We start from the raw sequence: 27375 nt of genomic DNA, 5'->3' as shown, positions 1-27375 counted from the left end.
CGGGCTCCCATCTTAGGTCCTGCTGCCTGGACGCAGCTGCAGGCGTGTCCCCCAGCGTGCAGCTATCTCTCTGTGTGTCTCCAGTGTGCAGCTATCTCTCCATGTGTCTCTCTGCCCGTCCCTATCTCTCCCTGTCGGTCCTAACACAACCTCAGCCACAGCCTCCGTGCCTAGCAACAGCTGACAGCTCAAGACTCTCCGGCAGGGGAGAGCGACTAGGGGGAGGAGGGAAGCGATGAAGAAAGAGCCCAGAGGATAGGGACGGAGCGAGCTGGGGCTGTGGACAGAGACAAGGACAGAGAGGGAGCTGGAAATGGGACAGGAACCTGGAGGAGCTGTGATGAAAGATGGGACGGGGAGAGGGAAGGGGCAGAGACTGCACCAAGAAGCTGAGCAGGCGACACGGTGCTGCTGGTGGTGGGGGGGGGTGACTTCCTGTCCACCCCCCAGGAGGGAGCACTTTGGGATGCGCGGGGAGGAGGCGCGGGCAGCGAGCGGAGGGACAGGGACAGAGGGGAAGTGGCCGAGGGGTCCTGAGACGTGCCTGGGGGGCGGGGCGGGGGCGGCGGGCGCCGTTTGTCAGCCCTATTGACAGACGTGATGGGGTTTCCGTCCGTGATCAATGATTCTCATCTCCGGGCAGAATGAGCCGCGGGGCGCCCATCCATCCCCGTCAGCGCCGCGCGGCGGCGGCCGCCCGCGGCCCCGCCCGCCCTCGCCCCGGCCCCGGCCCCGGCCCTGCGCCCGGCCCGGCTCCCGCTCCCTCCGGGGCCCGACGCCGACACGGGGCCGGGGGGCGCGCGGGGGGCCCCCAGCAGCCGCGGAGCCGCCCCGCCTCGCCCGCCTGCGGCTCGGCCGCGCCCCCTGTCGGCCGTGGCGCGCCGGACCCTCGAGCCCCACGCCCGGCCCGGCCCGGCCGCTCGCGCGGGGGGACGCGGGCCCGGAGCCCCCCGCGGCCCGCCGCGCGCGGCACCTGGGCTGGGGGCGTGTCCGGGGCGTGTCGGCTGAAAGTCACCTTCGGTGGCCCCGGCTGGGCGGGAGGGGGCGCGCGGGGCGCGGCCGGGATTGGAGCGCCGCGGAGCCCCGCCCCCGCCCCCCCCCCCGGCCCAACTTTCTCCCCCGCCCGCGCCCCGCCCCCCGCGCCGCGCTCCGCTCCGAGCCGGGCTCAGTCCGCGGGCCGCGCCGCCCGCTCCGCCGCGCGCCCCGCCGCCGCCCCGCGCCCGCCGCGCCCCGCGCCCCCCGCCCGGGAAGATGCGCCTGCCCGCCGGATGGCTGCTCCTGCTCTGCGGCCCGTGGCTCCCGAGGAAGGTAAGGCGGCGGGGGCGGGCGGGGGGCGGCGCCGGGACGCCCCGGTCCTCGGAGCGCCAGGGGCCCCGCGCGCCCGCCCCGTCCCCGCCTCGCCCCGTCCCAACTTTGCGCGGCGCGGGGGGTGGGGGGGGGACGCGGGCTAGACCGACTGCCCGATCCGGGACGGGGCTCTCCTGCCGGGCAAGTTGGCATCGGAGCTTGGGGGTCGGGTGGGTGGGCGGGGGGGGGGGCCGGGGGTGCACCGGGCGGGAGGCCGGCTCGGAGCTGGCTCGGGGCGCGGCGGGGGAGGGGACGGAGCCCGACCCGCGAGTGCGCCAGACGGAGCGGGAGTGCGAGACAGACAGACAAGCCGGCGGGGTGTCAGCCTCGCCGTCTTGCCGCGCCAACCTCGCTCGCCTCTTCTCGCTGTCTGTCCTTCCACCCGCCGCCCACCCCCGCGCCCCCACCCCGCCCCGGTCCTCTCCTCGGCACTTGTCCCCGTGCCGGGGGCACCGGGGCCCGAGCCGGCGCGGCCCGGACACACGCGCGCACACGCGACTCAGACGCGGCCGAACTTGGCTCCCGCGTCCCCTCGCCTTTCCCGCGGAGACTCGCCGCCCCGGCGCGGCCCCAGACACACCCCTTCGCGCGGCTGCGGGGCGGGGGTGCTGTCTGGACGGCGAGTCCCGCTCCCCGCCCCGCCGGACCCCCACCTCCCCAGGCTGCCTTCTGCCCCGCCCGGCGGGGGTGGGGGTGGGGGGGCGCACGGCCGGGGTCCCGGGGTGCAGAGAGTCCTTCGCCAGCCTCCCTCAGACTTCAACTCCTGTACACCGTGTGTGTGCTCGGGTGCGAGTGCGTGGGTCAGTGAGTACACCTGTGTGCCTGTGTGTGCTGGGGGGCAGCCAAGCCTGTGTGTGTAGTGTTGGGGTCCGGGCTGTGTGCCGCGACTGGCAGGGTTGTGGCCCTGGCTTGGAATGAATGGGTGAGTGCAGTTACCTGCTCCACCCTGTTGTGGGTTCCCCCCCGCAGTGCAATGGGGCCCTTAGCCCTGGCCCCATCTCTCCCCCTGCCCTGGGCTCCTGGTGCCTGCCCCCCAGCTGCGACTTGCCTAGTTCGGACAGCAGGCTTCCTAACCCCCACCCTGCACCCCAGCCCCTGCCGGCTTTGAAGGGGTGTAGTCATCCCCCCCAGCAATCAGATCAGACCCCTGCTTACTCAGCCAAACAGCACTGGCCCGCAGGGTGGGTGGGGGCTGCCCCAGGGAAGCCGGTGACAGGCGCCCTGATTCTCCCCGGGCCGTCTGGTGACCTTGATGGCTGGAAGGTGGGTGGAGAAGCACCCCCCCCACCCCCACCCCCCAAAACTCGCTTCCACCAATGGGGCTGGGTTTGGATTCACTGCCTAACTCTGCCCCTTAGGACTGCACAAGGTGGGGGGGTCTGTGCCCCACAGGCCACAGGGTGGAGAGGGGGTAAGGATGGTACTCACCCCCCCTGCACCCCCACCCCACACCGCCCGCCTTTCTGCTTCCTCCCGGCTCTCCCCTCATCCTCCCTGCCAAATAAACTCCCCTGTGGACAGATCTGGTTTAATTTCCTTTGCCCCCTGAAGGGGAATGGAACATCTGGTGGAGACTGGAGGGAGCGTGAGCCTGAGGATGAGAGCGCAGGGGCTGGAGCTGGCGTGTGCGTGTGTGTGTGTGTGTGTGTGTGTGTGTGTGTGTAGGGGGGTGTCTCTACCCTTTAGCCCAGCTTGTGTGTGTGTGAGAATCTGTGTTTACCATGTGCACAGATGCTGGGGGTGTGGTAGAAAATGGTGTGTGTACCTGTGTGCGCTTGTGACTGTTGTACACCCGCGTGTACCCCAGGGTGGGTTCCCAGTGCCTGTGTGTGTGTGTGTGTGTGTGTGTGTGTGCGCGCGGGGGTGTATGTGTTGGCTGTCAGTGTGGGTCTGTTTGTGGACTGGAGAGCGTTTGTGTGCAGGTCTGATACTGGGAGCCTCGAGGTGTGTGGGGGGGGGGCCTTGTGTGTGCCCCCCCGGGCGGGATCTGTGACAAGCTGGCAGGAGGCTGACACCTGGGAAGGGACTGGGAGCAATGGGGAGCTGGGAGGGGGCAGGGGAGAGAGTGGGGAGGATGGTGGGACCCCAGTCCCACAGGCAGCCCCTCTGACCCCGGCTCGCCAATATCACCAGCCCTGCCCTGCCCGCCCGCCACGCTTGCTCCCTCCCCAGTGCTCTGGGCTGGCCCACCTCCCAGGACAGTCTGTGGCTCGGGCCCTCGTTGCCCCGAGGGCTCTGGCCTATCCGGGTCCCACCCCAGCTCTCTCTCTCTCTCAGACCCCCTCCCTCTTGCCTGTCTTCCTCACCCCTTGCCAAAGGGGCTGCCTACTGGGAGAAGCAGCAGGAGATCAATAGTCACTAATCACTAATCACTAATTACTAATTAGCAGGGGGGAGGGCTGGGGCGCCCCGTCCTGCCTGGGGGAAGGATTAGGCCCTGAAGCTGGTCTAGCGGAGCCCGAGGGCCCCCGGTGGGCCACCCCTCCTGCCTCCTGCGCCCCTCTGCCCCCCCCACCCCCCCCAGCTAATCTCTGGCTGGGCCACTTAGGCACGTTCAGTCTGGGCCGGGCTCGCCGCCGCTGGTGGGGATTTGGGGGTAATCAGGGCCGCAGGTGGGCCGGGGCCACCCGGGCGCTGCTGCCGGGTCCCTGGGGCCAGCGCCTTCCAGGAGGCGAGGAGGGGAGGGGGCCCCGTTGCAAGGCAGGATTTTGAAGGCCGTGGGCTTGGGTGGGGGAGGAGCCGCAGATGACAGGGACGGGGTGACAGGAGCAAGGACAGGGGGGGGGGAGGGGGGAGAGGAACCAGGAGGGTGACGGGGCGGGGAGTGGGGGGGAGAGGAACCAGGAGGGTGACGGGGCGGGGAGTGGGGGGGGGGGAGAGGAACCAGGAGGGTGACGGGGCGGGGAGGGGCGGGCGCCAGGGCCCCGCCCAGTGACCCCGCGGGCCCAGAGGTGGGCAACTTTGGGCAGAGCCCCGCAACTCCACCTGGCCGGGGTCCAGGAGGGGAAGGGGTGCCGCAGCGAGAGCAGGGGCGCAGGGTAGGGGGGGAGCGGGCTGCCGGGCGGGGACGGGGCGCGGGGAGCGCTGCCCCAGCGCAGGAAATTGGCGTGTCTCCCCCCCCATCTCCCCCGCCTGCCCCTCCTCCACCTCCACCCCGCCCACTCCCCCTCCGGCTCCGGCTTCGGGAAATTACATCCCCGCTCCGCGGCTCCCTCCGTCCCCCCCACCGCGCCCCGGAGCCCGCGCCTTTATAGGCACATTTATTGCAATAATAAAGTGAGGCGCGGGGCGGGGGGCGGGGGGCGGCCGTTCCCGGGGGGCACCGCGCCGGCTCTAGGAAGCAGGGAAATAAAATAAAATAAAATAAAATCAAAATTCAGATAACGGTGAGCCTTGCGCTGCAGGCCGTGAGCGGGCGGGGCTGCGGGGGGAGGGGGCGCCGGCCCAAGGGCAGAGCCCGCCCCGCCAGCGGTCCCCGCCCCCTCACGCTATTCGGGGGGCTGCAAGGAGGTCTCCTGGCTCCCACCTGCCCGGGCCTCTCTGCGGCCTGAGCCTTCACCTCAGTCCCTGCCCGGTCCAGACCCCCTTCTCCCCCCACCCCTCCCCAGTGTCTCTGCTTCCCGGGGGCAGCCCATGCACCGGCCCGGCCCCCCACTTCTGCCCCACCTGCATCGGGCCCCCATCCTCATCACCCCAGCCCCTGCCCCACCTCCTTCAGCCCCCCAAGGCTGCCCTTCATCTGCCAGGCTTACCCTGCCGCACCCCTACTCCACCCCCACCCCCTGCAGCTCCCCACCTTCCCTCCCTCGTCCGGCCTGCCTGGTCTGCATGTCTGTTCTCTCTATCCCGCACCCCACACCTGTGTCTGCAGCCCCCTCTGAGCCCCCTTTCACCAGCCCCAGACCTCTCCCGGCTGGCTTCCTGGTCTCGAGCCAGCTCCCAGCCCCCCACCTCGCCCCATTCTAGGTGCAGGGGTGCAGGAGGCTCAGCCCCCGGCTTCCCCAACCCCCCTCCACACCCGGCCTGGAGTAGTTTCTCTCCCAACCTTGGGGTGCCACCCCCGCCCCCTCTGAGTGGCCCCGCCTGACCCGGCAACTGAGAGGAGCCACTGGCCTGTCCGGAGGCCCCGGAGGTGCGCCCTGCAATGCGGCTGGGGGGGCCGCCGGCCGAATCCTCTCCCTGTTCCCAGGGCCCCATTCCAGAAGAGATCCCCCCCCTCCACACACACACACACCCCAGGGCACTTGGCGCAGCGGCAACAAGAGGGGGCCCCGACTCCCACCCCATGCGCGCGCGGGCTTCCTGCCTGAGGGGCAAGCGCGCCCGCCCGGCTCCCGCCCTGCTCCGGGCACCCCCTCCCCACGGAGCACCTCTGCCCCTCCAGATGACAGGCCCGCTCCCCTCTCCCCTCTGCAAATGTCACCGCGCCCAATTAGCTTAATTAAACCAGCTCTGGAGCAAAGGGAGCCCCGTCTCGGACAACACCCTGCGCCCGTCCGCTGGCCAGTCCGAGGCGGTGGGGGGACAGCACCCCAAGTGCAGGCAGGCAGCCCGGCTCCTCCAGCCACCAGCTTCCCCCCTACCCTGAGGCCCGCCTCCCCCCTGCAGTCGGAGACACTGACCTAAGCCCCCGGGAGGGTATAGAGGGAAAGAACCTCCCCGGGGCCCGGGGGTGGGGGGTGGGGTGGGGGGGGAGAGAAAAACTGGGAGCAAAACCGGAATCGCGGGAGGAGAAAATTAGAGACGAGTGAGAGACTGAGAGACAGACGCGAGGCGAGAGAAAGATGGAACGCCACGGCGGGGAGAGGGGCGCGGGCGGGCGCGCGCTGGAGCAAGGAAGCCAGAGGGAGGATTTGATTTTATTTTATTCCATGTTCCCATTTCTCGGCTCGTTTCCCCGCAGCCTCTCGCCCCTCCCTGGCCGAGCTCCCCGCTGCCAAGGTCGCTTTGGCCGTCGCCCCCCCCAACTCTTCCCTTTTTTTTATCTTGGCTGTCTCCGGCCAAGGGTGGCGGAGATTTGCCAGGATTGGGAAAGAAAAGGCTTAGGCCGCCCTGAGTCTGGGATTGGGGGGACACGGCCCCCCAAAACTCTCGCCGCCCCGCTGAACTGCCTTCCCTCTCTCCAGCCTGCTCGCAGGGACCCCGGGGGCTAGCGCAGCTTAAGTTCCCTGGGGGTGCTGGAGGCAGGGGTGCTGGCTGCTGAGGGAAGAGCAGTGGTCGGGCCCAGAGGGGTTGGGAGACGGGGGTCCGCGTCCATGGGGTCCCCTCACATCTTTCCTTGGAGGCCTCACATCATATCCTCGCTCCCCCAACGTCCTCCCCAGGGTTCAAGTCCACCTCCTGAGCCTCGGCCCCTTTCCTCTGGGGGTGCTTTTCTCCCCTCCCGCTCTGGCCTGGGACCCCTGCTCCCTCCTCGCGACACCCCCCACCCACCCACTCACCCACCCAGCTTCTCAGGCCCACTGCCTGGGTGCTGACTCCCAGCCCTGGCTGGCCTGTGGAGTCAGTCACTCTTCCCGCCCCCGCCCCCCTCACCTGAGCTGGGAGGAGGGGCGGGCGGGGGGAGGAGTGAGGGGGGCGATAAATATGTATGACGAGCTGGTGGCGGCGGCATTAATAACCCGGGATCGCAGCGCTGCAGGGATGGGGACCAGCCGGCGGGGATCCCAGCCCCACCGCGCCACACTGGCCTCCCAGGACGCAGCCACGCGGAGTGTGGGCCACCGGAGACCACTTCCCCCAGGCCGGCCGCCAGCGTGACCACCAGGCCACACGGCTGCACCCCCCCCCGGGGGGGAATGCATGCGGTGGGCTCGCTTGTCCTGCGTGCACCCTCTGGACAGAGCCAGGCACAGGCCTCACGGGGGGGGGGGAATGACACCCCCAGCCACCCGCAGGCGTGTGGCCGGACATGCCAGCTACACCCAGCACACACACAACCACGCACTGACAGACAGCCAGCCCGCCAGCCCCCCAGACCAACGGCCAGCTCGGACGGGGACCCACAGGCACCAGACTGCCACCACGACAAACCGGGTCACACACCGCCGCCACCGCAGCCACGCACACAGACACCACACACTGCCCCAGGCACACACACCCACACACGTCAGCATAGGAGACACACACACACACACACACACACACACACACCACCCCCGGCGGCCGGGAACAGCCGCCCCCAGGCCCATCCTTGCAAGCCTGCCTCCACCCCCCCAGGGCGGAACCCCCCACACTGAAAGGGCCACACAGCGGGCGCTGCGGGCACCGTGTGACTGACACTCTGACACGCAGGCTCCTCTCCCTCCCGCTCCCCTCTGAGCGGCATCTCCATATTTCTTCCTCCCTCAGCCTCTCGCCCGCTCCTGCACTCCAGGCCACCCCCACCCCCGCCCTGATAATTGATGGCCCGGGCCTGGCCCCGCTGCTCCCGCCTCCCGATCCATCTTGTACTTACGGCCCGCGCTGTCTCCCTGATCAGCTGCCACCTGAGACAGGCAGAGAAGGGGGGGGATGCCTTGGGGCGGCTTCCTCGGCCCCCCCACCCCGGGAGCCCGGAGAAGGACCGCCAGGGGGGTCTCCTCCACTGCAGAAATGCCGGAAGCTCCAGGGGTCCTCGGCCTGGACCTGTGGCCCTCTCCCTGGGGTGGGAGGTGGGACGGGGACTCTAGTCTTGACGGAGCTCTGGGAGGCGCTGAGTATTACCGTGGCCAGGGCCAGCTGTGCCCGGCCCTTTGCCCCCCAACCAGCCGGGTCCGAGCTGCCCCTCCCTACCCATCTCCACTTGGCATTGGCGGTGTCTGTTGTGTCTTTTTTGTTGTTGGTGGGGGGGGAGCCCTCCTGGAGGTGCTTGGGTGTCACCAGGACTGCATCAAAATGTGCCAGCACAGGGTGGAGTGTGCCGGGATTCATGGGGAGTGAAAGCAGGGTGGGGCGCCCCCTCCCCCCAGATTACACCCCCCTTTGAGCCACTGCTCTGCTCCTTACTGGTGGGATTCTGTGAGAAGGTGCAGTTCTGCCCTCCCGGAGGTAGAACCACAGGCCTAGGAGGTGAAGGGCCCCTACCAAGACCATAGGCCTGGGGCCAGAGTGGTCGTGCAGGGGCATCACCACTGGGGTTTGATCCCCAGGATCCCATATGGTCCCCCAGCACCCCCAGTGGAGATCTGTGAGCACAGAGACAGGAGTAAGCCCGGAGCACTGCCGGGTATGGCCCCCAAAACCCTCCCTTCCAAAAATAAGACAAAAAACAACCGAGATCCATGGCTTGAATGACCTGCCGCCTGCTCCGTCGGCGTCTCCCTGGACCCCTGGCCACAGGCAGCCCCCATCTCTTCATCTCTTCGGGCTCCTAGCGGCTGTTTCTTTACAAAGTCTGTGAGGGGATCGCATGGAGGGTCTCACCCGTGGAGGCAGTCTACCCCTGAGCCACGTCCTGGGCCTCTCCAACACCAGTTGGAAAAAAGGGTCTGGGACAGTTGTGGAGGGAAGAGGCGCCCGGGTGGTGCTGGCGGGTCTCATGCATATGCAACCCTCCCCTCCCCGTCACAGTTCCGTGTGGCACGGCGGTGTCTGACATTTTCAATGAATTTTTAAAATTCCAGGGGCTGGGGGGCTGGAGCGATACAGCACAGCGGGGAGGGCGGTTTGCCTTGCATGTGGCCGACCCGCGTTCAATTCCCAGCATCCCATAGGGTCCCCCCCCCCCCCCCCGCACCGCCAGGAGTAACTCCTGAGTGCGTGAGCCCGGAACTAACCCTTGTGCATCGCGGGGTGTGACCCAAAGAGCAAAATAAATAAATAAATAAATTCCAGGGGCCGGCGTGCAAGGGCGCTGCTGGGGTGCCCAGGGCCAGCCCCAGATCATTTCCCTCCTCTCTCCCCCCTGCAGGCCCTGAGTGCCCAGATACCCGAGTCTGGGAGGCCTCCGTACCTGGAGCTGCGCTCCGCCGCGGCCGGAGAGGGCGCGCCCGGCCAGCAGCTGCCCGCGCCCAAGTCTCCCGAGGGCCTGGGTCCCTCCCGCGCCTGGAGCTGGGCGTGGCCGGTTAACCACACGGGCGCCCTGGCCCTGCCCGCGCAGCGCACCAAGGGCAAGCCGTCGGTCAAGGCGGCCCGCGCCAAGAAGATCTTCGGCTGGGGGGACTTCTACTTCCGCGTGCACACCCTCAAGTTCTCGCTGCTGGTGACGGGCAAGATCGTGGACCACGTGAACGGCACCTTCAGCGTGTACTTCCGCCACAACTCCTCCAGCCTGGGCAACCTCAGCGTCAGCATCGTGCCGCCCTCCAAGCGCGTGGAGTTCGGGGGCGTGTGGCTGCCGGGCCCCGCGCCGCACCCGCTGCAGTCCACGCTGGCCCTGGAGGGGGTGCTCCCGCGCCTGGCGCCCCCGCTGGGCATCGCCGCCGCGCCCGGCGCGCTGGCCGGGCCCGTCGGGGGCGCGCTGGGCGTGCCTGGGGCCAAGGAGTCGCGCGCCTTCAACTGCCACGTGGAGTACGAGAAGACGAACCGCGCGCGCAAGCACCGCCCGTGCCTCTACGACCCGTCGCAGGTGTGCTTCACCGAGCACACGCAGAGCCAGGCCGCCTGGCTCTGCGCCAAGCCCTTCAAAGTCATCTGCATCTTCGTCTCCTTCCTCAGCTTTGACTACAAACTGGTGCAGAAGGTGTGCCCAGACTATAACTTCCAGAGCGAACACCCCTACTTTGGATAGCGCGCCTCCCCTCCCCGCCACCCTGTCGCCCCAGGCTCCGAGCTCCCCGCCAAATCCTCGCCACCCTCCCCCCCCCACCATCTCCCATGCCGCCCCCCACCCCCGCAGCTCCTGCGGGCACGTCCACCCTTTCCATTTGGGGGGGGCAGAGGGGAACAGCTTTGGGGAGGGGGGTCCCCTTTCCTCTCTGGGAAGTGAGTGATCACGAGATGCGGAAGGGGGACCGCCCGCCCTCTCCGCTGCGCCCTCCGAGGAGGGGTAAGAGCACAGAACAGGACGGCCTTGGACGCACTGCAGCCACCCTGGGTCGGTTCGCCCCTGGCCTTCGGCTGGACACTCCCTTCGCCCGCAGCTTTAAAGGCGCCTGGCCTGGCCCCCTCATCTGCACCCCCCCACCCCACGTTCTCGCCCCGAGGTGCTTGTCACCTTCACCCAGACCCCTGTAAAGGCTGCCCCTTCCGCTCCCCCCTTCTGCCTGCGTATGCCCGTCCACCTCCCCACGACCCGGGTTAGGGTAGCAGAAGCACAACTCTCGCCCCACCCTCCGCCCCGCCCCTCCCCTCCCTGCAGCTCTGCTCCACCCCCCCCTTACTTCCTCCCCGTGGTATTTCTTTTTTTTTTTCTACGCCAAAACAGACGTGAAAGGGCACAAAATAAAGTGGAATACTACAGGCTGTCTGCGTGAGATCTTTGGGGAGGGGGGACGCAGAAGGGGTGTCTGGGGCAGGGCCTGCTTCTTTGGCGACTCCTGGGGAAACTGAGGCAGAGGAGGACGCCCTTCGGGAAATCATCCCGGGCCGCCGGGTAGAGATGAGGGTGGCCCTGGTTAAGGAGGAGCACGGGAGGGGTGTGTGTGTGGAGGGGGGGTCGCTCCCGGCGCCGACCCCCGAGGGCTGCCCCCGGGCCGGGGTCTGCGGGCGCCCGCCGCACGGGCGGCGGAGACCGGGACCGCGTGGGCAGAGCGCTGACAACCTGCTAAGCTCCGCGGGGCCCGAGGCAGGTGGGGGGAGGGGGACGGTGTTTGCGGCATCTGGAGTCATCGATCTTCCTTTTCCTCCCTAATTTCGTGGGCGCTGAGTTTGCAGACGGCGGGGGGAGGGAGGGAGGGAGGGAGGGAGGCCCGAGCCGCGGCGTGGGGGAAGGGACGCGCGGGAGTTTGGAGAGCCGGGCCGCGACGCCGCGCCTGGCCGCCTGCAAGCGAGCCCCCTCCAGCCGGCTGCCCACCCTCCCGCCGCCGCCGCCAGCTCCCTCCCGCAGCCGCCGCTGCTAATTTTATCCGCCCCCAGCCCTGGCCAGGGCGTTAATTGGCTGCGGCTTCATTAGCAGTTCTCAAGCTCAGCCGGCCCCCTCCCCTCGGGACCCCGGACAGGGGCGAGGGGGGAGGCACCGACAAGCTGGAGCACAGAGCCAGCCCTGGCGCCGGCCTGCGGCGGCCCGAGCCAGGGGTCAAGGGTTCAGAGAGGCCAGTGATCTTCCGGGAGATCCAGTGGGGAAACTGAGTCAGCGTTGAGTCTTGACCCGGACGTGCCCGGTGGTGGAAAGTCAGTCTGGTCCGTGCACGATGACCATCTGATCGCCGCTGGGCAGAGGGATGGCAGGACTGGCGGAGAGGAGGAGGCAGGCGGGAACCGGCTCTGGGTCTGAGGCCAGACCAAGGACCCACAGCCTCCTTACCTGGCTGAGGCTCTGAGGTGCCAACACCTGAGAACTCCTGAGGCTGGAGGGGGCGTGAGCAGCCCTGCCTCAGAGCCAGCTGGCGGTGGCTGAGATCTGCAGGTTAGTCCCTTTGGGCCTCTCACTTGTAAAGCAGTAATAAAATAGCGTGTCCTCATTGCAAAAAAAAGAAATAAATAAATTAACTGGGCCCAGAGAGATAGTACAGAGGGTAGGACTTTTGCCTTGCAGGCAGCTGACCTGGGTTCAATTCCTGGCACCTCATATAGTAATTCCTTCCCCTCCCCCCCACACCATTCCAGTCCTGCCAGGATTGATTCTTGAGCACAGAGTCAGGAGTAAGCCCTGAGCACCGCTGGGTTCGGACCCTCCCAAAAAAGGGAAACAGTATTTTTAACTATATATGGTGATTGATGCTAAGTAGACTTCCGTGGTGACCATATTGTGCTATATACAAATATTTCATTAGTATGTTGTACACTTAAAACTAAGGTATGTCAGTTATCACTGTAGCACTGTCATCCCATTGCTCATCGATTTGCTCGAGCAGGCACCAGTAACGTCTCCATTGTGAGACTTATTGTTACTGTCTTTGGCATATCCAATACGCGGGCGAGATACTCTCGGTAGCTTGCCGGGCTCTCCCAGAGGGGCGGAGGAATACCTTTAAAAAAAAATCAGGGGCTGGAGTGATAGCACAGCGGGTAGGGCGTTTGCCTTGCACGCGGCCGACCCGGGTTCGATTCCCAGCATCCCATAGGGTCCCCTGAGCACTGCCAGGGGTAATTCCTGAGTGCAGAGCCAGGAATAACCCCTGTGCATCACCAGGTGTGACCCAAAAAGCAAAAAATCATTACCTGCAATATAAAGGAAATTCTGCTGGGGGGATTCTCTGGGGTGCATTGTCCTTCCCCTCTTCCTCTGCCTCCTCCACAGACTCTCTTTATCTTATTTTTTGCTGTTTGAGTCACACCCGGTGATGCACAGGGGTTACTCCTGGCTCTGCACTCAGGAATTACTCCTGGCAGTGCTCAGGGGACCATATGGGATGCTGGGAACCGAACCCGGGTCGGCTGCATGCAAGGCAAACGCCCTCCCCACTGTGCTATTGCTCCAGCCCCTCTCTTTACCTTCCAACATCTGGCTCTTTTGTTCCTTTTTAATGCCTTTTCCCCAATGTGTATATCCGGGGGCGGGGTAGGGTGGGAAAGGAAGCAGGGATCTCAGTCATAAGAGTGTTTCCTACTTCTGAGCTACAGTCCCAGCCTTGCTTTTCAGCTTTTCACCTCTTGATGTCCCACCAGCCAGTAATCTCCTTTGAGGTCCCCTGGGGCGAGGTTATGCCTGTCAGAGAATGAACCCTGTATGCCCCTTGCTACTCTACGTCTAGTGACTGAACTGATGTGTAATATTGCCATGCAAGACAACGGTTCTCAAAGCGAATCACCGTCGAGAGGTTTTGTTGTGCATGGTCATAAGTGGGCAATTGTCCACTCGTTAAGAGCCACTGAATTAGAACCCCGGAGGAGAGGCCCCACACTCAGATACTTTTATCACGTTGCCCTGCTAATTCTGATGTCCGAGTTTGGAAGGGGTCAGTTAGCCTCCCCCTCTGGAGTCAGGTTAAATGGAAGAGCCAGCCCTTCCCATTTTGAGGAGCTGCAGCTCTGCAAGAGGTGAACAGAGTTCAATGAGCACTGTGCCAGGAGTGGTCTCCCCACCCAGCAGGTTTGTGAGTCTGAGACAGCTCATCCCACAACATGTTTACTTCAAGTGTCTTAATTTCCACATTATTTTATTATTATTTTATGGACGAGGAATCTGAGTCCCAGAGAGGATAACATGTTAGTCCCCAAGTTGGACTTTCAGCTCAAGGCTCTCACCTTCCAAACCAGATGCTTTCTGGACTCTGCAAGTCTGTCTGGGCCTCAGTTTCCTCACTTGTAAAGCAATATAAAATAGTGTGTCTTCATTGCAAGAAAAAAAATGTGTGTGGGGGGGTGCTGGCTGGCTTTCACATCTTTCTTTATCTTCTTTCTCTTTCTTTCCTTTCTCTCTCCCTTTTTTTTTCTCTCTCTCTTTCTTTCTTTCTCTCTCTTTCTCTCTTTCTTTCTTACTCTCTCTCTCTCTCTTTCTTTCTCTCTCTCTTTCTTTCTTTTTGCTTCTTGGGCCACATCCAGCATTGCTCAGGGGTTACTCCTGACTCTACACTCAGGAATTACTCCGGGAGGGTTCGGGGGACCATATGAAATGTGGAGGATCAAATCAGGGTCAGCCACATGCAAGGCAAATGCTCTATCTGCTATACTATCGCTCCATCCCAGGCTTGCTTTCTTGTATGGGCATTTTTTTTTCTTTTTGGGTCACACCCGGCGATGCACAGGGGTCACTCCTGGCTCTGCACTCAGGAATTACTCCTGGCGGTGCTCAGGGGACCCTATGGGATGCTGGGAATCGAACCCGGGTCGGCCTCGTGCAAGGCAAACACTGTGCTATCGCTCCAGCCCCCTGTATGGGCATTTTCCCAGAGATCCTAATGTTATTCAGCATCAATAACTGTTGTAGACAATAGACGGGAATAAGAAAAAAAAAACAGAAAAGTAACATAACACGGAGGAGATAATGGGGTATATATGTGTGGGAATCTCTTTTCTCCCAGGCAAGCCCTCTGTCCCTGGGGCTAGCTAGGGACAAGTAAAGAGGAAAAAAACTACAATTCCCAAAAGGCTGTGAACGGGCCGCTGCACGCATGCCTAGGCCCCGCCCCCTAGCTCCCGCGCGTCTCCGGCGCATGCGCGCTTGGCCGCGGGCTCCTTCCGACCCCCCGGCTCTCCCCGGCCAGAGTTGGTGGCAGGACCTCGTGGGACCTCGTGCGACCTCGACCGCTGCTTGTGATGCTTGCCTTCTCGCTGCTTTCGGCGGCTCGGGTGAGAGAGGGGCCCGGAGACGGCGCTGCCGTGGGAGACGGCGTCTCCTCCCCCCTTAGTTCCCATTCACAAACTCCGGGGTTCCCCCGCTTTCCCACGCACGTGGCCGGACTCCTCGGGGAGCCGATGAGTAACCCGGGATTCCCGGAGGTCCCTGGGTGTCTCAAGGGCTAGCGGCTCCCGCTCCGTGCCTCACCCCGGACGTGCCCGGGCTCCCTGACGTGGCGTTGGGTGTGAGAACCTCGCCGGCTGCCCCGGGGCCCCGAAGCGGGGCCAGTGGGCAGCTCCCGGGCAGGGACCGGCCCGCTGACCCTGCAAGCCTGCTCGGAGCGGGCAGATGATGATGCAACCGGCCCTGCTGCTTGCATCAAGGGTCCCGCGACTTCTCGGGCTGGAAGGTGGTAGGAACTGTGCGTGTGTTGTTGGGGTGTGCGAGTGGGCGCTGCACAGCACCGGGGTGTGGGGTTCGGCGTCCTTGGCAAATAGACGCCCGGCGCCTGCTCTCCAAGGACTGCCAAGCCCCCTCCGAAGCCCCATCAGGCCCCAGGAGCGTGTCCTGTCGGAAGACCCTCTCGTTCAGTGCGCAGTAGGACCCCCCCCTGAGTTAAAGACAGTCTTCTGGAGGACAGACTTTGCCCTGCGCCCCTGCAGAGTGGGTCAGGGGTCAGGCAGGAGGGAGATTCTGGGGTGAAGTGAATGGACCGAATCAGAGCCACCCCCTGGACATTGATCTCAATCTTGGCTCCCGCATGGCATTTGAAGGTGGCGGCGGGGGGGTGGAAAGAACTAGAACAAGCCGACTGGACAGCTGGCAGCTGGGTTTGGCGCCAGAGGGGTGTTGGCGGGCGCCCTGGGTGTTTGATTTGACGCTGCTGTTTCCCTTGTCTAGCCTCTGCGGAGATGTGGGCGGCTGGGCGGCGTGGCCGTGCGGTGCCAGCACCGGGAGGCAGCCCGGACCCAGCCTGGAGACGCAGCGCGGGGCTGGACGGGCCAGGAGAGCCTGTCGGAGAGTGACCCCGAGCTGTGGGAGCTGCTGCAGAGGGAGAAGGACAGGCAGTGTCGGGGCCTGGAGCTCATCGCCTCCGAGGTGGGCACCACGGGTGCAGGCAGCCCTGGGTCACTCACCGCCCTGTCACCACCTCCCTTCCGACGTGGGGCCTGCCTGTGGCGTCTTGTCCCTCCCTTTTTTTTTTTTTGGGGTCACACCTGGTGATGCACAGGGGTCACTCCTGGCTCTGCACTCAGGAATTACCCCCTGGCGGTGCTCAGGGGACCATATGGGATGCTGGGAATCGAACCCGGGTTGGCCATGTGCAAGGCAGACGCCTTCCCCGCTGTGCTATCGCTTCAGCCCCCGCTCCCCTCTTTCTTAACTGTCCTCTGACACACGCGGGGCAGGAGACGGGGCCTCCGAGAGCTTTTTAGGTCCCTGCAAACGTGTCCCTGGAAGAGAGGGGCCCGGAGCTTCTGAGTCACAGGTGGCCTTGCTAGGGACACTGGCAGAGCATCTGGTGTCACCGGCTGCCTCTGTCCTTCACAAGCCTGGCCAGGAGGAGCCCCGGGGGAGCAGAGGGAGGGCCTCCCTGTGGCCTGGCTGCCCAGCGGGTTGGGACTGGGGGGCTCCCGGGGGTGTCCTCAGTGCCTCTGACGCTGCCCCTCCTCCCAGAACTTCTGCAGCCGCGCTGCCTTGGAGGCCTTGGGCTCCTGTCTAAACAACAAGTACTCGGAAGGCTACCCTGGCAAGAGGTGAGGGCGCGCCCTGCGGGCATGCCCGCCCGAGTGCGCTGAGGCGAGGCCTGGCCTGGCCTGTTCTCGAGGGGGGGGGAAGTGGCCCCCCTCCCCCGCACCCTCACGGGCCCTCCCTCCCGCGGCAGGTATTACGGGGGCGCGGAGATCGTGGATGAGATCGAGCTGCTCTGCCAGCGCCGGGCCCTGGAGGCCTTTGACCTGGACCCTGCGCAGTGGGGGGTGAACGTCCAGCCCTACTCAGGGTCCCCGGCCAACCTGGCCGCCTACACCGCCCTCCTGCAGCCTCACGACCGCATCATGGGCCTGGACCTGCCTGACGGGGGACAGTGAGTGATGGGGGGAGGGGAGGGTGGTGGCGTGCTCGGAGAGGCCTCGGGAGCGTGGCAGGGGTGAAGCGGGGGGGTGGGGGTGGGGGGAGCGCCGCTCTGCAGCCTTCTCCCATCCTCTCCCTCCCAGCCTCACGCACGGCTACATGTCCGACGTCAAGCGGGTCTCGGCCACCTCCATCTTCTTCGAGTCCATGCCGTACAAGCTGAACGTAAGTGCCAAGAAGAGAGGGCGTGGGGCTGGCGCGACAGCACAGCGGGGAGGGCGATGGCCTTGCACGCGGCCGACCCGGGTTCGATTCCCAGCATCCCATGGGGTCCCCCGAGCACTGCCAGGGGTGATTCCTGAGTGCAGAGCCAGGAATAACCCCTGAGCATCGCCGGGTGTGACCCAAAAAGAAAAAAAAAAAGGGAGGGCGTGCCTGCGGGGGGCGGGCTGGGGGGTGGCTTGCGCCCAGTCCTGCTGCCTCCGCGGGCTTTAGTGGCTGTCTGTCTGTCCGTCCAGCCCCAGACCGGCCTCATCGACTACGACCAGCTGGCCCTGACCGCGCGCCTTTTCCGGCCCAGGCTGATCATCGCTGGCACCAGCGCCTACGCCCGCCTCATCGACTACGCCCGCATGAGAGAGGTCGGTGGGCGTGCGGAGCGGCTGCAGGGGGGCGGCGGGGGCGGCCGGCTGGCTGGGCTCCTTCCCCGCCTGGCCCAGGCTGAGGTTCTCTCTGTACCTGCCCAGGTATGTGATGAGGTCAAGGCTCACCTGCTGGCTGACATGGCCCACATCAGTGGCCTGGTGGCCGCCAAGGTGATCCCTTCTCCCTTCAAGCATGCGGACGTGGTCACCACCACCACCCACAAGACCCTCCGAGGGGCCAGGTCAGGCTCCCCCGAGGCCAGGCCTCCCCCCTGCCTCACGCTCCCCTTCCCGGGCACGGCTGGGCCGCCGCTGAGCCTTCCGCTCCCGCCCGAGCCCTAGAAGTCTTCTTCCCACTTGCTGGCGACAGGTGTGCGGCCGCCCCACGGTGGGGTGGGCCGCTGGGGAGGGAGGGGGGCTGCTTCCCTGCGCCTTCCCGTCGGGCCGGCAGGACCGCCCGGCTGGACTCGGTGGCCCACAGGGGCCAGGCCAGGCGGCTCATCAGCTTGGCTCAGCGCTGCCCGAGCTCCCCTCCCCCGCCCGCCCCGTCCATTCTGACCCCTGCTCCCACGCAGGTCGGGGCTCATCTTCTACCGGAAGGGGGTCCGGACGGTGGACCCCAAGACGGGCCGGGAGATCCCGTACACATTTGAGGACCGAATCAACTTCGCTGTGTTCCCCTCGCTGCAGGGGGGTCCCCACAACCATGCCATCGCCGCAGTCGCCGTGGCGCTCAAGCAGGTTGGACGCCTCCCCCCCCCTCCCCAGGGCTTCTGGGCTGGCGGGGGGGGGGGGGGGGGGGGGCTCTTTGTAGCTGATGCGGGAAACGGAGGGGAAGGCAGAAAGCAGCCCCAGAGCCTTCTTTGGGATGGTGGGGGGGACACAGCTCCGTGGGGGGGCCGAGGGGGAGGGCCCGGGGTCATGGGGCCGCGCTCTCCCGCCAGGCCTGCACGCCCATGTTCCGGGAGTACTCGCTGCAGGTGCTGAAGAACGCGCGCGCCATGGCGGACGCCCTGCTGCAGCGCGGCTACTCGCTGGTGTCCGGTGAGCCGGGGTGGGGGGCGCCTCTGCGGCCCCGGGCGGCAGCCCCCGGCCCCGGACTCACTGCCCGCGCCCGCCCCCGCCCCCAGGTGGCACGGACAACCACCTCGTGCTGGTGGACCTCCGGCCCAAGGGCCTGGACGGAGCCCGGGCCGAGCGGGTGCTGGAGCTCGTGTCCATCACGGCCAACAAGAACACGTGTCCCGGCGACCGCAGCGCCATCACCCCGGGGGGCCTGCGCCTCGGTGAGCCCCTGGGGGGGAGGGGGAGGCGGGGGAGGGGTGCGGAGCGGTGGGTCCTGCACCTTGGTGAGCCCCGGGGCAGGGGAGGAGGGGGGGAGGCGGGGGAGAGGTGCCGCGGGCGGGAGGCGGGTTGCCCTGACCCTCGCCCGCACCTCTGCCAGGGGCCCCGGCCTTGACCTCCCGGCAGTTCCGGGAGGACGACTTCCGCAGGGTGGTGGGCTTCATCGACGAGGGCGTCAGCATCGGCTTGGAGGTGAAGAGCAAGACCGGTGAGTGGGCAGGACCCGGGCTTTGGGGCATGGGGAGGACCCCACGGCCCCCCGAGAGTCTGACCACTCGCCCTCTCCGCCCCCTCGCCAGCCAAACTGCAGGATTTCAAGTCCTTCCTGCTCGATGACCCCGAGACCAAGCGGCGGCTGGCGGACCTGCGGCAGCGGGTGGAGCAGTTCGCCCGCGCCTTCCCCATGCCCGGCTTCGACGAGCACTGACCGAGCACTGACCGCAGCGTGCAGACGGGTGCACAGACTGGACTCTCCTCCTTCCCGTCCGGGCCCCGCAGAGGGGCAGGCCGGGCTCGTCGGCTATTGGCTGCCGGAGAGAGGTTGCCCCGCCCCCCGGCCTGGCCCGGCCCCGCCCCCGGGTCTGAGTTGAGACGGTTCCTTTTCATAACAAGACTTGTATCTCCAGGGGCTTTCTGCCCCGGCCTCGCCCCTCTCGCAGTGTTAGGCTCCCTCGAGGGGGAGCTGCCCTCCTGAGCCAGCGGAAGGGAGGGGTCGGCACCCTCCTTTCTGTTTTTATCTAATAAAATGCTAACCTGCTCTTGCACTTCTTGTCCTGGGCGAGGGTCCCCAGGGCGGCGCGGCGGGGCTGGGGGGGGGGCGGGGGGGTGTTTGTCTCCCTCAGCACCCCCCCACCCCCTGCCCCCACCAGGACCCCCCGGGGGGCTGCAGCCTCCTCCCTGTCTCTGATCGCAGCCGACACCAGACGTGATTAGCAGGCGCAGCAAATTCAATTTGTTAAATGAAATTGTATTTTGCCCACGGCTGCTTCTGTTTGATCCCCGGGGATGGAGGGGAGCAAGGGAGGAGCAGGCGATGGCGGGGGTGGGGGGGAGCCCAGGTGCTAGGCGGGAGGGGGGCGGGCAGGGTTGGGATCTCCGCTGTGCGCTGTGCTCGCCCGCTGGGTGAGGTCCTGGGGCAGGCTGGCAGCCCGCGGCGAGCCCGGTCGGGCCAGAGCAGAGCCGCCCGCCGGCGTGGGGCCCGCCACGTCGCCTGGCACTCGGGCCTCTGCCTGCTCCTGGCGCACGTAGGCCACGCGCAACACGTAGCCCGGCCCCGCCCTCCCAGGCCCAGGAAGGGGGTGGGTCGGGCTGCTGGGTGGACGGACGGGGCCGCGGTGGCCCTCCCGGCCCTTCCCCCTGGGATTCAAGCTCAGGGTCAGAGGCGCTTCCGCTGGGAGGCGGTGGGTGGGGCTGGATCCCGCCGCGTGGGAACCCGGGTCTGCACAGGGCCCGGCCGGGAGCTGGCCTGCTGGCCGCGGCGGGCAGCGGCTGTGCCCCCAGCCCCGCTCAGAAGTCCGGCCGGTCCTTCTTCAGCTTCTTATAGTCGGTGGAGACGGCAAGGAACTAGGGAAGGAGAGGGGGCTTGCGCTGAGGGCCCCAGGCCTCTGGCTTGTGGGGCACTGAGGGCCGGGCGGGTCAAGGGGCTGAGTGGGGTGGGGGGGGCGCAGGCCTAGTGCCCCCGAGGGTACCTTATACTGGTCATTGGGACTCAGGCGGTTCCACGGCTCCGGGTTGTTCTTTCGGTCCCAGCTGAGGACAAGGAGGGGGACGGGGATGAGCTATGGCTGCAGCCTGAGGTGACAGCAGGGCCACTGCCTCACCCAGGACCCCATCCTGCTCCAGGTGGGGGCTTCTAGAAGTGGGGGAGGGGGTCACTGGTGCTGAACTGGCCCAGAAAGCTGCCCCAGAGGCTGGAGAAAGGGCACGGCGGGGAAGGCACTTGCCTTGCACACGGCCCACCTGGATTCCACCCCCAGCGCCCCATATGGTCTCCTGAGCGCCTGCCCGCAGGAGTGACCCCTGGGCAGTGTGCCAGGAGTAAGCCCAGGTGACTGACAGGCCACCCAGCCACCCCAGGTGAGCCCTGGCAGAGCAGCGCAGAGGGGCCAGGCGGGGGCTCCCACGGGGACGGCTGAGATGTGCCTTGAATGCCAATAACAGCAACGGGGGGGGGTAAGGGGGGCTTCTGACAGGCAGGTGCCCCTGCAACCCAGCCACCCCTGGGGGGGCTCCGCAGTGTTCTGCTCCCCACCACAGCCCCTCTCTGAACTCCCCCCCGCGGAGAGAGAGGTACCCAAAGGCCGCTGGCGGGCACAGCAGCGTCGCCATGGTAACCAGACCCTGAGCCGTGTGGACTGCACAGCCCAGAGCCGGGGGCGACCGACCAGCTCCCGCCGCAGCCTTCCGGTGGGTCAGGCCAGAAGAGGCCCCGGGTCAGCCAGCGGGGAGTCCCCCACCCGTCCGTCCATCTGTCCGTCCCTCCGTCCGTGCCCTGCACCCTCAGCCTATCTCGCCCCAGCCGGGACCCCCTGCGAGTGTCCCCCCCCCCCCCCCCGCCGGCCTTTACCAGACGTCGGGGCTGCGCAGGGCCAGTCGCAGCAGGTAGAGGGCGGCGCTGCCCATGCCCAGGCCGATGAAGCCGATCATGGGGATGAGCTGCGGGGAGAGCAGGGGGCTGTCGGGGTCCGGGCCTCCCCTGTCCCCGACTTCCCAGTCACCCTTCTGCTTGGCCGGCTCCCACGCCCCCAGCTCAGACCCCCGCCCCCCACTCCCAGCTCCTGCAGGAGGGGCCTGGCCTCCCCTCCCCTCCCCCCCACCCATTCTCCTGGCCATCTCTGTAGTGGGCCGTCCCGAGCCGGGCTCAGTGGACCTAGGGCACTGGAACTCGAGAGGGGCCAGAGCCGGGGCGCTCACGGAGGGGCCGCGTCCCGGACTGGAATCTGGCTGTGCGGCACAGCTGCGACAGGGCTGGGGAGAGGGGGGGGAACCAAACTCACCCCCGGATGTCTCTTGACCTGCCGGTATAAGCGGGCCCCCAGGCCGGTTCCTGCCATGGCTCCTCCGTGCTCTCTCTGCTCCTTCCTCGTCGTAGTGGTTGTGGGGCTCCCTCTGCTCCTCCTGGGGTCCCGCCCCCCTGGGGAGGGGTCAGCCCAACCCCGCCTGGCCCCACCCGCTTCCTTGCTCCCGGCTTCCTCCCACATCTGGAAGCCCCGAGGGGAACGGTCAGGAGCAGAGAGGTTTTGGCTGTCCAGTCTCCGCCTAAGACGAGCCCTGGCCCTTCGGGTCCCTTGTCCAGGCGCCAGGGTGAGATGGTGAGAGACTGCTTCAAGGAGAGGAAGGGGCTCTCCATGGGACGCCCAGTGAACCACAGGCAAACTGTGTGTGTGACCCCTCAGCTGGGACCAGGGACGAGTGAGTGTCACTAGCTCCTCAACACACCGACCCTCGAGCCCCCTGGGGCTCGAAGGTATTAGGAACCTGGCTTCCTTTTTTTTTTTTTCTTTTTGGGTCACACCCGGCGATGCTCAGGGGTTCCTCCTGGCTTTGCACTCAGGAATTACTTCTGGTGGTGCTTGGGGGACCATATGGGATGCTGGGAATCGAACCCGGGTCTGCTGTGTGCAAGTCAAATGCCCTACCCGCTGTGCTATCGCTCCAGCCCCCAACCTGACTTACTTTTTTTTTCCTTTTTTTTTCATACACCTCGTTGTGCTTAGGACTTACTCCTGACTCTGTGCTCAGGAATCACTCCTAGCAGTGCTCATGGGAGGACCATATGTAGTGCCGGGGATTGAACCTGTCTGGTCCGTGCAAAGCAAATGCCTTTACCCTGGGCTTTCTCGGTGGCACCTGGAAACTTGGGTTTCTCTCCCAAGATGGGGGTGTGGGGCGGGCAGCATTACACTGACACAGCCCTTGCAGTCGGGGGGCTCTGTGCAGGTTGGTCTGGAATAGTGCTTGGAAACCAGCCCCTCCAAACCTGGCTCATGGAGGAAGTGTGGCAGCCTCCTCGGAGGCTTGTGGGTCCCCCGCGGTGGGGTGGACACTCCCCGGGGGAGAGAAAGATGCTGAGGGACAGGACACAGCCCGCCTCGCTTCATCTAGGCCAGCAAACAACTCAGGTGCGTGCAAGGCGAGTGGCTGGCAGGTGCTGGGGCTCAGGAGGCACAGTTCTTGGCGGGGCGTGGCTGCACCCTGCTGTGCTGAAGGCTTACTCCTGGCTCTGCACTCGGGCATCATGCCCGCCAGGGCTCAGGGGACCAGGGGGGATGCGGGAGACTGAACCCTGGTGGCAGCGTGCAAGACTGTACCTGACCTGCTGCGCTATCTCTCGGCCCCGTCTTAACCCACCTCTCCCCACGCACGGCCCCCCCCCCGATTCTGGCCCCCGGGTACCCCACTGGCTCCCTCTCCTCCGGAGCGCGGGCATCCTGGCCTAAGGAGCAGGGGAGGGCGATGCATTTGCCTCCAGACTCCTCCGGGGACGCAGGAAGGGCGGGAAGGGCCCTGAGGCTGCCCTTCCAGGGGCCCCCTCTTCCTCCGTGCGCGCCCCCCACCCCGCTGGTACCTCCCCACTCCCTGCGCTGACAGGCGCGGCTGTAATTAGGCTGCGGGGTCCTGGGCTCTCCGCCTCCCTCCGGCGGATAATGAGATAAAGTGTCAGAGACACGGCGAGAACAAAGAGACAGAGACTCGCAGCGACGTGTGACTGGGGCGGGGGAGGGGGACTGACGGGATGTCAAAGACTGGAGCCGCGCGGCGCCCCGCCCTCCGCGGCGCCCGCACCTACAGGCTGCAGGGGTGCGGGGTGGGGGGAGTGGAGAGGTGCCCGGGTGTGTCGTCTCCGTGGCTCGCCGCCGCCCACTTTCTGGAACTGAAAAATCAACCCCGGGGCTCGAGCCCCGGGAGCTGCACATCTGCACCGCACATCTGGCTCCGTGCGGCCCAGCTGGGGCGCGGGGACATCGGGCAGGGCCAGGCGCCCGGCCCGCCCTCCTGCACCCTGGTGCATTTCCGTGACCCGGGAATTCCGAGCCGCAAGCGCGTTCGGGGCCTCGTGTTCCCCTTTCCTGGCCTCCTGCAGGGGTGGGGGGCTCCCCCCACCTCCCCCACCAAGCGCCCTACTCCTCCCTGTCGAGCTCCTTGTCACTCACGTCATTGCTTCCTGCCTGGCCTCTGCACGCTCGCCTGCACCTGCCCTGGGGGCCTCCCGCCCTTTGTCTGTGCCCCTGCCGTCTTTCAGGAGGGTCGCACCCGGGGCCGAGCTGGGACAGCACAGAACCCACTCGGAGAGTTCCAGATCGCCCCCCCTGCAACTCCGCCCCGGCCCCTCGCACTTTCCCAGCGGGAGCTTCGGGCCGCGACAAGACAGCCGGCTCGCGGCGTGGCGTGGGGCGTGGGGGGCTGCGGGGGGCGCTCCCGACGCAGACACCTCCACCGCGTCGCCGGGACACAAAGCCCTGGGTCGGCGGCGTGGCCCGTCCCGGAGCCGAGGGGCCGAGGGCGCGGGCGCCCCCTGGAGGCCGAGCGGTTCCAAGCGCGAAGGGGCGCGGCCTCGGGCGCCCCCTGTCGGGCCGCAGAGACCCGGCGCCCCGCGGATTCCGTCCGGGTAAGTCCGCGCCTGCAGCCGCCCGCGCCTCTGCTCGGCTAATGTGGGGAGGGGCCTGGGGCGGCGGGGTCGGGGGGGCGGACAAGGGCCAGGAGGCGTCTGTCTTGCCAAGCGCGGCCTGTGGCTGCGCCTCCTCCCCTCCTCCCGCATCCCCGGGACTCCTGCCCTTTGCCCTCCGACGCGGGCCCCTGCTCCTGCTCCCACGCCTCCAGCCTGGCCCCTGCCTCCGTCCAGCGGTCCGTCGGCGTCTCTGGGTTCCTCGTCATTCTGGCTGTGTCTGTGCGTCTCACTCTCTGCCGCGCGCTCTCTCTCCCCCTGTCTTTGTCCCTCGGCATCGGTGTCTCTGCGACTGTCCTCGCCTTCCCGCTACTCGGCCACCTCGCCGCGCCTGGGCGCAAACGTCTCTCTCTCTGCCATCGTCTTCGCCTCGGCCTCTCCCGCTCCCACTCCCCAGCTTTAGTGCTAATTCTCCGGCTTGCTGGAGCGGGCTGGACAGCAGCAGCCCAGTGGGGCAGCCTTGGGAGCCCCCCGGGGGCACTGCCCGGGGCCCCCTTCCGGTCACCTCCACCTGCCCCGTGCGCTCGGCTCGGCGCGGTCTTCCCTCTGCAGAGGCTGGGCGTGGAGGGGGCGCCTGGGAGGGACGCCAGTGCCCGCATCTGCTCCGGAGCCCGGGGGGCCGCTGACCCCCGCTGCTGCTATTAAGGGCGCCGGGTCCCGAGGCTCCGCGAGGATCGTGATTGCATCAGCCAGACAGCCCGAGCCGCGCCGCGCGAGCGAGACAAAGACGCCCGCGCCATCTGTTTATGCAAAGCGCGCTCCGCCCGGGGACCCCGGCGTCCTGGAGCCGGGCCGGCGCGGGGCACGGGGTCGTGCGCCCGCCCCTCCTCCCCGGGGCCCCCGCCGCGCCGCGGCTGCCCCCTCCCCAGCACCCAGCGCGGCCCGCGGGGCCAGCCGCACGCGGGGGGACGGGGGGCGGGGGGTGTTGATGTGATTGGAGCGGACGCGGCTGTTTCTTCAATAATGGATGGAGATGATGCGGACGGCGGAGCCGAGCCCGCCCGGAGAGGAGAGAGGAATAGAAATGGGGAGACGACGACGACGACGACGGGGTGGGGGCGGGAGACCCACGCAGGCGCGCGGCCGTCCTGCGCGCCCGCGCGCGCGCGCTCACACACACGCACACACAAACACTAGCGCGTGCGTCACTGTCACTCGAATCCACGCCGCCGCCGCGGCTCACACCCAGGCCGGCGCCCACGCCCTGTCACTGAGACACACACCTGCAGGCGGAGACGCCGGAACGACACACACTCGGGCTTGGCGGAGGCGCTCCCCGATTCTCACACACAGCCACGCAGACACACGGAAATACCCATCCCAGGGGGCGGGGGGGCACGAGGCATGAAGCACACATAGATGGAGGCACCCCAGATCACATATGCGCACTTAGACAGCCCAGGGCTTCTGCGCCAGGCTAAAATCAGAGGCTGGGTGTGGGTGCATGCAGGAGGGGGGTCAACATACACGCACCGGGACACACACATCAGCACAGGGGCAGCCGCCCTGCCCCTTCAGAGGTTTGCACCCACATATGCGGTGGCTGTCGCCTGTGCTCTGCTGCGGGGAGTGTGGCCGAGAGGTCACTGGGGTCTCCTAAACAGCCTTGTCAGTCCTGCAGAATGAGTTCCTGTGCACCCTGTACCCCACTGACCGAACGCAATTGCCCCAAATCTCCTTCTGGGGGACTCGCAGTCATGATCAGATCATGGTGGTGATCTTGGGCCCTTCTGGCCACAGTTGACTCAGCTGCTTCCCTCCTGGCTCCTGCCCGCAAATAGGTAAAGGAGTGACAGTCCTTTGCAGTGCCGCTGGGAGAGTCCCTACATCCCCAGGTGGGAGTGGGAGTGGAAGAGTCATTCTGTGTCATCCTGAGACACCTCTGTGCTACCCAGTCTCGCTCCCAGGCCAATGCACCAGGTGGGGCGGAGGCAGGGGGTGGGGTGGGGGTGGGGGTGCAGGTGTGGGTCCTGTCCCCGGCCTCTCCTCGGGCTGTTTTCAATGCAGGTAGCTCCTTAGCCCAGACTCATGACCTTTGCGGGGTGAGCATGCTCATCCATCACCCAGGCTGCTGCTTCTGGGTGTGGGGACTCTGGGGGCTTCACAGGACGGCTGTCACTCCCTCCCCTGAGGGCAAGTGCGAGGAGGGTGTGCCCGGGGCAAGACTGGACCCCCTGTCCCACCCTGGCATCCCGGGCACCCCACATCCGTCCTCACAGCTCTGCACAGCGGCCTCCCGGCTCCTCGCGCCCTCCCTCTCTCGGGCCCTTTGCTTAATTTCCTATTAACTGCTGATAAATCCAATTAAACCGCCGCTCTAATTAGGGACAGCTGCCGGCTCTGCCAGGCGGGGAGGGGGGTGCCCCCCAAGTGTGGGGGGGAGGACAGTCTCTCTCTGCTTCTTAGCACCCCCCCACCAGCATCTCCGCCCAATGAGCCAGTAAATTGGTTTTGCTTCGGCTTTGTGGGGGGCCCTCTCGAGGACTTAAGGGGGGGGTCTTCGGATTGGAGTCCTTCCTTCCATCAGATTGCTTGCCTGGTGGAAGGGATGCAAGGGGGACGTCTAGCTGTCCCTCCACCCCCTCCCATATTTATGGTCGGCAGTTCCCAAGGAAGGAGGAAGGGGCAAAGGGTTTGATTTGTGTGTGGTGGTGGAGGGACGTCTTTGCTCTCTGTTCCTGTTCCAGTCCAAGCTGGTTCAAGGGGGGCTGTGTGGCTTCCATGACGACCCCGCGGTGCCCCCCGGGATCAGGGATTGTCAAGGGCAAAGAAAACAGGACCAGGGACCCAGCTTCGCAGGGCGTCTTGTGTGCTCCCCTCCCGCCCCAGCCTTCTGTAGGAAAGGGGGGCTCCGTCCGGGCCCTCCTCTTCCCCAGCCCAGCTGAGCCTCTGCCCTCCCCCGCCAGCAGCAGATGGTGCCCGGGCTCCCGCTGCCAACCTTGCTAGGCGGTGCCAACCTCAAGCCTGGCAGACAGCGGGCAGGAGAGGAGCTCTTGACTGGA

General features: G+C 66.4%; 3 protein-coding genes across 3 annotated transcripts; 2 read left to right on the top strand and 1 right to left on the bottom strand.

The window, feature by feature from the left end:
* The first annotated feature begins 1187 nt into the window (after positions 1-1187).
* On the top strand, positions 1188-10731 carry NXPH4 (neurexophilin 4). The gene is made up of 2 exons (XM_055127329.1): positions 1188-1308; positions 9239-10731. Exons 1-2 carry the CDS (start codon positions 1252-1254, stop codon positions 10055-10057), a joined length of 876 nt encoding a protein of 291 aa, XP_054983304.1. The 5' UTR covers positions 1188-1251; the 3' UTR covers positions 10058-10731.
* Positions 10732-14521: 3790 nt separating this feature from the next.
* SHMT2 (serine hydroxymethyltransferase 2) lies at positions 14522-19465 on the top strand. Its single transcript, XM_004601631.2, has 12 exons — positions 14522-14658; positions 15548-15745; positions 16325-16404; positions 16533-16733; positions 16864-16945; positions 17239-17361; positions 17467-17606; positions 17940-18105; positions 18309-18408; positions 18495-18650; positions 18809-18916; positions 19008-19465. Exons 1-12 carry the CDS (start codon positions 14626-14628, stop codon positions 19133-19135), a joined length of 1515 nt encoding a protein of 504 aa, XP_004601688.1. The 5' UTR covers positions 14522-14625; the 3' UTR covers positions 19136-19465.
* Positions 19466-19704: 239 nt separating this feature from the next.
* Positions 19705-21830, bottom strand: NDUFA4L2 (NDUFA4 mitochondrial complex associated like 2). Its single transcript, XM_055128321.1, has 4 exons — positions 21705-21830; positions 21275-21363; positions 20397-20457; positions 19705-20271 (listed from the first exon to the last, which is right to left on the bottom strand). Exons 1-4 carry the CDS (start codon positions 21759-21761, stop codon positions 20215-20217), a joined length of 264 nt encoding a protein of 87 aa, XP_054984296.1. The 5' UTR covers positions 21762-21830; the 3' UTR covers positions 19705-20214.
* Between the last annotated feature and the right edge of the window lie 5545 nt (positions 21831-27375).

This window comes from Sorex araneus, chromosome 2 (assembly GCF_027595985.1).
Source record: "Sorex araneus isolate mSorAra2 chromosome 2, mSorAra2.pri, whole genome shotgun sequence".
NCBI classification, from domain to species: domain Eukaryota; kingdom Metazoa; phylum Chordata; class Mammalia; order Eulipotyphla; family Soricidae; genus Sorex; species Sorex araneus.
This window is presented reverse-complemented; position numbering and strand designations above follow the sequence as displayed.

Bases quoted from the DNA above. Each gene is read 5' to 3' on its own strand.
- NDUFA4L2 (XM_055128321.1), bottom strand. From the start codon at position 21,761: ATGGCAGGAACCGGCCTGGGGGCCCGCTTATACCGGCAGGTCAAGAGA. The intron at 21,364-21,704 runs GTGAGTTTGGTT...CTCTCCCCGCAG, and splicing joins AGGTCAAGAGACATCCGGGG to CTCATCCCCATGATCGGCTT. The intron at 20,458-21,274 runs GTAAAGGCCGGC...CCTTGTCCTCAG, and splicing joins CTGCGCAGCCCCGACGTCTG to CTGGGACCGAAAGAACAACC.
- SHMT2 (XM_004601631.2), top strand. From the start codon at position 14,626: ATGCTTGCCTTCTCGCTGCTTTCGGCGGCTCGG. The intron at 15,746-16,324 runs GTGGGCACCACG...CCCTCCTCCCAG, and splicing joins TGGAGCTCATCGCCTCCGAG to AACTTCTGCAGCCGCGCTGC. The intron at 16,405-16,532 runs GTGAGGGCGCGC...CTCCCGCGGCAG, and splicing joins GAAGGCTACCCTGGCAAGAG to GTATTACGGGGGCGCGGAGA.
- NXPH4 (XM_055127329.1), top strand. From the start codon at position 1,252: ATGCGCCTGCCCGCCGGATGGCTGCTCCTGCTCTGCGGCCCGTGGCTC. The intron at 1,309-9,238 runs GTAAGGCGGCGG...TCCCCCCTGCAG, and splicing joins GCCCGTGGCTCCCGAGGAAG to GCCCTGAGTGCCCAGATACC.